The 7990-nt window shown below is 47.6% G+C and overlaps 1 protein-coding gene across 1 annotated transcript; it reads left to right on the forward strand.

Moving 5' to 3' along the window:
* The first annotated feature begins 1614 nt into the window (after positions 1-1614).
* On the forward strand, positions 1615-6870 carry prph2b (peripherin 2b (retinal degeneration, slow)). The gene is made up of 3 exons (XM_041050167.1): positions 1615-2195; positions 4119-4365; positions 6667-6870. Exons 1-3 carry the CDS (start codon positions 1615-1617, stop codon positions 6868-6870), a joined length of 1032 nt encoding a protein of 343 aa, XP_040906101.1.
* The last annotated feature ends 1120 nt before the right edge of the window (positions 6871-7990 follow it).

The following is a 7990-nucleotide window of genomic DNA, read 5'->3' on the forward strand; positions in this document are numbered from 1 at the left end:
TACGATAGCTTATCCCCTTGCATCAATCTGCATTCACCATGTGGGATTAGCAAAACTATCCAAACCACACTGACGTGTCGTGTTGATAAACTTAGCTAGACTAGCCGATATAGCTAACGGAGCTAACTAGCTAAATAGTGATTAGCGTTAATGCTCACTTGATTTAGCAGATTACACAGTTTAGCAGATTCAGCCAGGTACAATAAGTCAACAAATAGGTTAGCCAGCAAACGTGAGTTTAGAACTGTGGACTTGTAACGTTACTTTAAGCGTTAGCTTCATGTTACCTGCGCTGCTGTTGCCAGCTCCTTCCCCGTCTTCGATAGTCGAAGGTCGCTTGGAACACTTAGCTCTTGTTGTGACGGACATGTTCCAGCCTCAGAATGTCTAACGGACCGCACTGCCTGATGGGAAATGTTCAAATATTGAGGGAAAGTGTACATGAGTCATAACCAACAGCGGAAATGTGCAGTCTCTGCAGTCATACACCTGGCAACGCTGCTAACAGCTCTCTGAACACACACAGACATATAAACATGTCGAACTGCCTTGTGGGAGATTGAAGTTTTCTGGTGGGCCCATCCATTCATTCATAAATGCGGGATATACATTCAAATGTAGGCCGTGAACTTGGAGGTTTCATTTCTGTGAGCTGTTAAAATGCCTGGTTTGGCCAGTATATTGAGAGAGCACAGTTCTCTGACTGCAAAAGAAAAATCTACTACAAAGGAAGGTTAGATGCAATTCATGTTGGGGATGCCTCCCACCCAGCTCTACTGCAGTGTGGACTCGGTGTCTGTCTCGCTCTGGTCTCTGAGTGTCCAGCTTCGTCCTGTGGAGAGCGAGCAGACTGGATGAGTCCGGTGAAAATCTCTACACTTTTTTTTATTTTGGAGACATGAAAAATGAAATGACTGTAGCTGTGATTGGATGGTCTGTTACCACGGTAACGCCCCCCACTGTTTTAAAGTTCTTCTCTCCGCTTCTTTTAGCCTCATTACAGGAAGTTACTGCTTTCTTCGCTGATTGGTTTGACGGCCCAGAGTCCAGATCCTCAGTTCTACTTCCTGTGACTGAGGCACACCTGTACGGAGGCAAGACAGGTGAGCTTCTGCTCAGTAAACTGAGCTGTGACAGGCAAAAGGAGGAAGCTGCTGCTTAACATCAAACCAATTAGCAGTAAGTGGGTGGATTAGAGGCAGCAGCTGATCTGCTGCTAATGGGATCAGAGCTGATCAGGGTTTTGGATGATGTGTCGCAGCTCACTCACACTCACACCTTGATGCTTCCTTCTGCAGGAAAATATCGGAGCAAAGAGCCAACCGCTGAGCCCGTCTGACCCGTTTTATGAGAATATTTGGTTGTGATTAAATGGCAGACCCCTCTGCCCCCCCGCAGTATGGACTGTCCTGACCTGCAGCGCGGCATTATGGGTCTGAAACCAGGAGTTGCGCTCAAGTTACGTTCAGCTGCCTCTTTCTGGAACGGATTAAAACTCTGAAACCGACAGATTCTCAAACAAAACTCACCTGAGAAAACGTTTTTCCTCTTGATACCTGACGCGTAGTGACTGTTGATTTCAGCAGACTGTGCCGGTCACACTGAGACGTTAAAATGCCGTTCATGCCGGTGAAGTTCACCCTGCAGAAGCGGGTGAAGCTGGCTCAGGGTCTGTGGATGCTCTACTGGCTCTCAGTCATCGTGGGGATTCTGATCTTCAGCCTCGGCATCTTCTTTAAGATCGAACTGCGGAAGAGAAGCGAAATGATGGACAACAACGAGAGCCATTTAGTGCCCAACCTGCTGATCTTGGTGGGCATGTTGGCCTGTGGGGTCAACGCCTTCGGGGGAAAGGTGTGCCACGACTCTCTCGACCCAGTCAAGTTTGCGAAGTGGAAGCCGATGCTGAAGCCGTACCTGCTGCTGTGCTGCGGCTTCAACGCGCTGCTGCTGCTGACGGTGCTGCTGTGCTTCCTCATGCAGTTTGCCATGTACCTGACGCTGGCCGAGGGCCTGAAGAACAGCATCAAGTTCTATAAGGACACGGACACACCGGGACGCTGCTTCATGAAGAGGACGCTGGACATGACTCAGATCGAGTTTCGCTGCTGCGGTAACAACAACTTCAGGGACTGGTTTGAGGTGCAGTGGATCAGCAATCGCTACCTGGACATGAGCAACGACGAGGTCAAAGAGTGAGTATGCACCGAGCACTGCAGCTGTCAGTCAGTCACAGCTGAAACCGGCCGATCAGCAGATCGTTTCCATAATCAATTCAATGTCAGAATTATTTATCAGCTGCAAACTGCCTCCAGCCTCTGCTGTCACTTTCTGTTTCAGAGGACGTCGCCTCTGACGTGACTCACTGAAAAATAACCCACAGCTTTTATTTTGTAAATCAGTGATGAACGTAATGATTAGCTGCAGCCCAAGAATAATGAAGCTCCATCTGTAGGTCTCACTCACATCTTCTCAGTTTACAGAAACATGAAGAGATTGGAGTCTGTCAGATAATCACACTGACACGCTGCTGAGCAGCAGCTGATCCGTTGTTTTACTGGGGCTTTTTCTGGGTCTCTGTAAACTGAACTCTGGCCTCTGATCAGGAGGTCTCACTGAGTTTTGTCTCTCAGGGTCATCGAAAGCACAAACCAGGATCATCTCTAAGCTTCCTCGCCACATTTCAAGGAAGAGAAAAGCCTGATTTAAACCTTCAACATTTCCTCATCAGGTCATATTATCATCATCACAGTCCGCGTGTCCTTCAGCTGATTCCCGCCTCAGCTAAACCTTCGTTGCTCACAGAGACAGTTTTGTTAAAAAGGGTCAGTGGAGGATAAATGAGGGAATTACGCAGGTAAAAGTTACCGTGCAGGAGGTCGATGTATCGGCTTCTCCTCTCTAAGTCTATAATCTGTCAGGATCTGATTTCCACCCTGCTGCAGCTTACACGCCCGTGAACATGACAAGGTTAAACCAAACCACACGACTGAGGGAGCGTTGGATTCTCTTACCAGGTGAACCACGGCTTAAACTCTGAAAACTCTCTGAGACATCGTAGTTAAACTTACAGCAGAAGTTACACGTGATAAACAGCAGCTCAGAGAAGTAAGAGGAAACAGAAGCATGAGTCGGCAGCACTGAAGCGTGCTGTGGATCCATGTTTGCGTGTTTCCATGTTGTGTTTCTGTGTTAATGCGTTTAAGAGATATTACTCCTTCTCTGAGATGATTATTTCTCATGATCCCATTTTAACCTCCTGTCAGCCACAGGCGCCGCCCACTGCAGGTAACTGTCAATCATGTTCTGGCCCGTCCCCTCAGAGGAGAAGCCAGGGACAAAGTGTCCCAACATCAAACGTCCTTTTGTTAAAAAAAAAGATTAATTCAGTTTTAATATTTAAAAAGATGGTTTGTCTGTGTCTCTGAAATGTGTGAATCTGCTTCCTGCTCTCCAGAGGATGAACCAGGGCTGTGAGTGCCTGAATGAAGAAACAAAGGGAGCTTTCAGGCAGATTATCAGATGATCTTCCTCTTCCTTCGTACCCACATTAAAGGACGTACAGGGTTCTATCCCAGGGCCCATGATACTGTCGTCTGTTGTTCTCAGCAGAACAAACCTTTGACCTGCTGCAGCTTTGATGTTGTTCAGTCCTGTTTAAAAGATGGTTTGTTTGTTTGTTTGTTTGTCAACAGCATAAATTCACTTCAGGTCAAAACCGTGTTCAGATAAGTTGCTTTCTGATTTTCATGATTTGACTGAAATGAACCGATTTTGTAGCTTTTAATGCAAAACAAAAGCTTTGGCCTGGTGTTTGCTCCAAATCACTAATCAATAATCAATCAGTAATCAATCAATAAATAACAGGATTTTTTCTGATGGTGGCAGGAAGCAAAAGGTCAGAGGATCGTTGTAATTATTATGGAAACTTTCTGACGGAGCCTCAGTCTGAGGCGAGTGTTGTGGCTTTAAAGAGGCAGCGTGTGAGGCTTACAGTCAGATCAAACCGAGGCCCTCAGGCCCTCAGACATCCACCCACCCAGCAGTGTGTCTGACCTCTGACCTCCCTGCAGAGTCCAGGAAACAGTCATTTTGACTCTGTTGTCTCTGTTCTGCAGTCGTGTCCTCAGTAACGTGGAAGGGAAGTACCTGATGGACAGTGTCCCGTTCAGCTGCTGTAACCCTGGGTCCCCTCGGCCCTGCATCCAGCATCACCTGACCAATAACTCCGCCCACTACGACTACGACCACCGCACTGAGGAGCTGAACATCTGGACCCGGGGCTGCCGTGAGGCCCTCTTCTCCTACTACAGCGGCATGATGAACAGCATTGGAGTGCTCATCATCGCCACCATCATCCTGGAGGTAAGAATGCGCCCACAACCAGCCTCAGCCAATCAGCATCCTGATCCTGGTCTTTCTCTCAGAGCCAGGTGCCGCTCTGAGGTCTGTGGCAGCTGGTTAGCTTAGCTTATCATACAGACTGGAAGCAGCACTAACCTGCTGTATCAGGTTTGTTTAATCTGAGGTGTCGACGGCTCAGATACAGTCCAACACACTGACCCCGGTAAAACCACAAAGCAGAGGAATCAGTCACTGGAAGCTTAGTGACTGATTCCTCTCTGCTGCTTTGGTTCTAAATATTTGTTTTGCTAAAAACATTTTTCTTCTGTCAGAAAATTTGGTGGAAACTTGGGACTTAATGCGCTGCTCACCTGCTAATGGTTTGAGTTTGTAGTGAATTAGTTCAGGACTTTCTCCTGAAGGAGAACGTAGGATTAGTTCTTCTCTTAATCTTCTAATTAAGTCTTAATTAACCGAAGCGACCTGAAATGCACCAGGTTAACAGTGTAATTGGTTAGCGAGTGATTAGCGTTAGTGCTAAAGGAGCTGATGTTTGTTCTCAGAGACGACAACTGCTGCTGCACGAAACACCAAACCAGGTGCAGCTCCTCAGTCTGCACCAGACTCCATGAGGAAAAATACCAAAAAATATTTTAGCAGCTTTGAATCATAACTCAGTGAAATCTGAGTGTTGGGGTTATAGGGGTGAGGGTTATGGGGGTGAGGGTTATAGGGGTGAGGGTGAGGGTTATGGGGCTGAGGTTGAGGGTTATAGGTGTGAGGTTGAGGGTTATCGGGGTGAGGGCTCTGGGGGTGAGGGTATGTTCCCTGTATGGAGCTGTTGCTCAGATGTGCAGGTGCCGACCTGCCGTCTGTGGTTAGCAGTGTTAGTGTGGCGTTCAGGTGTAGGATTAGCTGATGGTTGACTCAGGACTCGAACATGGATCGGTTCCTGAGTTTGCAGCGTGTTAAGCTGCCGAGCGGTGGTCAGGCTCACTAAGGATCAGAAACTATTCTGGGGGGGTTAATCTGCCTGCAGCAGCAACAGGTTGCATTCTGGGAAGGTGAGGATGAGGGACGGTTCCTAAGAGTGAGTAGCGATTCAGTATCTGGGTCAAAACAACAAGTTTGACCTGAAGCGTGACGACAGGCAGCGGATTTAAAACCAACATCCTGAACTCAATCACTCAGACCTGTGACTGGAGAACATCACTGCTGCTGCTCTCAAAGACCTGAAGGAGCTGCCCCTGGTTTGGGAGAGCCCTCTGATTGGCTGTTCTTTGTGTTAGGTTGGTTCTGACACAGGAAGATGACGTTCTCATTCTTAATCCGACAAATTTCTGATTGGTCGACTGTTTGTCCAGCTGCAGAAACAGCTGGGTTGCTCGGTGGACGAACCTGCCACTCGTGATGACGGGAATCAACGGTTCTGTGCAGCGCACAAACCAAACAGCACATGTATGTACAGCAGCAAACGACCCGGACATTTCACGTGACTTTTGTCTGAATGTGAATGTTAAATTTTGCGTCACGTCTCTGGATTTAAAGCTGTGAGACAATGACAGCTAACGTGGCTGTGATTACCACAGATGGGTCTGCTATGCTGTGTGGTGCTGATGGTGTAAGGGGGCTGTTTGTTTGGGGGGGTCGAATCTTTTACCCCATTATGCCATGTTTTTTTACACTGTAAAAAAATAATAAAATGTTAATCATTAAAAAAAAAGCAGTGAAAAGATTAAACGTGAAGTTTCTCACCTCAGCTGTTGGATCATCATCAGCTGGAGCCGATGACGGAGGCCGAGCTCATTTCTGTTATTACTTCGAAATGAACAACAAAGGAATCGATCTCACAAAGTGCCGACTTCCCTGACTCCCTGAAGTAACTTCTGACCTCCACGACTCACTGTTTACAGGATGTGGACGGTTCTGTCCACTGTACAACAAGGACACAAGGTCGCACAAGCACAACACAACAAGAACATTTAGACTTAGCCGCAAAGGGGTTTGGGGGACGAGCGAGGTGCTGATGTCTGACGCTAGGAACCCCACATCTGAAAAGGCGGCACTGGTCCCTTTGAATGGACCAATCAGCAGCAGATGCTTCTGGTCAATAGGGTGGAGACACCAGCATCTCAGAGATGGAGTTTACTGGTGGAGACACCAGTAAACTCCATCTCTGAGATGCTGAGGGAGGCACACACTCGCTCAAACACAGCTGGACATTGTGATTCAGAGCTCAGACAACAGGTGACTGTGCACTGTGATGATGTCATGTCATGTGATATATTGCATGTTCTGAACTTGTGTTTGTGTGTGTGTCAGTCCGCTGACATGGCGGGGTTGAAGTACCTGAGCACGGCTCTGGAGACGATGACAGACCCGGAAAACCCCGAGTGTGAGAGCGAAGGCTGGCTGCTGGAGAAAGGCGTGAAGGAGACGTTCACCGAGCTGCTCGCCAAGCTGAAGACACTGGGGAAGACCAACCAGGTGGAGGAGGGCGGGGGCACGCCGGAGGCCACCACCTGAGAGCCCCGGCCACAACAAAGGACTGAGGTCTCCCCATCTCCCTCGCAACTGCCGCCTCTCCCCCAGAAAACAGGGAGCAAGAGAGGGGAGGTTTTCTCCATGCTATGTACATACGCCATCATACATGTATTGAAATGCTAAAACATGAATATTACACACACACATTCAAAGTGAACAAGTCATTTAAATTTACTGTGAATGTCCATGTTTTCCATTCTGTAAATATGTTGAACAGAGTTTATTTTTAACCCGGAGGAACAGGAACCTGCTGCTGGAAATAAAACGTCCAGGTTTCAGATCAAATTCAGATTTAAAATTTAATTCTCCCGCCTCCTCATAGCACTTCCTGTCAGGTGGTGGACAGACCGTCAGACACCGTCAGGCCTGACAGAATCGACGCCAGTTTTCACCTGAGCCCGATCACTGATCTGATTTCAGCTCATCACACACATCCAGTGTTTGAGATGGTTAGAAACTGCTGCAATTCCTCAGTTTGTCCAGCAGAGTGTGCAAAGCTTACAAAACGTTGTTAATTTGAGAGATTTTTGCCAAACTTGTGTCTCAGTGTCGGGCTCTGGTCTTTACTGTCGTCGTCTGACCTCTGACATGGTTGGCATGGAAACAGACGGCCAGAAAACCTCGGAGTGCTCTCTGCTGCCAACACTGGTCAGGAGGGGGTACTGCAACAAGTACTTCAACAGTTGCAGTACACCCCCCTACCCACCCCCCCAACCAGCAGGAGGTAAATACAGAGGTAAAGGTATATACAGTGAGGACGATTCATGGAGTTTCTCAAATTTCACTTTGTCTTTTTGATTAAAAATGTTTAGATTTTATGCTAAACGCACAACTTCTCTCATGTTGTGTTTTTGAGGTTTGTTAATAACTTGCTCTTTGTGAAAGATCACACCTTCAGTTACGTCAGTCGAAGGAGCGACAGCCAACATTTATTTATGCTAACACCTATTGGGGCATGACCGAGCCTGGCAGACTGAGCTCAGGGTGAAGCCGTCCCACCGTAGCTGTCTGGTTCCCTGTCAGACTGAAAGTTTTTTTACTGTGAAGTTGTAGCCAAACCAACACACATGCTTTGATGAACAGCTCCACCTTCATCAAACTG

The sequence above is a fragment of the Toxotes jaculatrix genome, chromosome 11 (genome assembly GCF_017976425.1).
Source record: "Toxotes jaculatrix isolate fToxJac2 chromosome 11, fToxJac2.pri, whole genome shotgun sequence".
Taxonomy (NCBI): domain Eukaryota; kingdom Metazoa; phylum Chordata; class Actinopteri; family Toxotidae; genus Toxotes; species Toxotes jaculatrix.

Coding starts and splice junctions, on each gene's coding strand:
- prph2b (XM_041050167.1), top strand. CDS start 1,615: ATGCCGTTCATGCCGGTGAAGTTCACCCTGCAGAAGCGGGTGAAGCTG. Junction 2,196..4,118: donor AGCAACGACGAGGTCAAAGA/GTGAGTATGCAC, acceptor TCTGTTCTGCAG/TCGTGTCCTCAGTAACGTGG. Junction 4,366..6,666: donor TCGCCACCATCATCCTGGAG/GTAAGAATGCGC, acceptor TGTGTGTGTCAG/TCCGCTGACATGGCGGGGTT.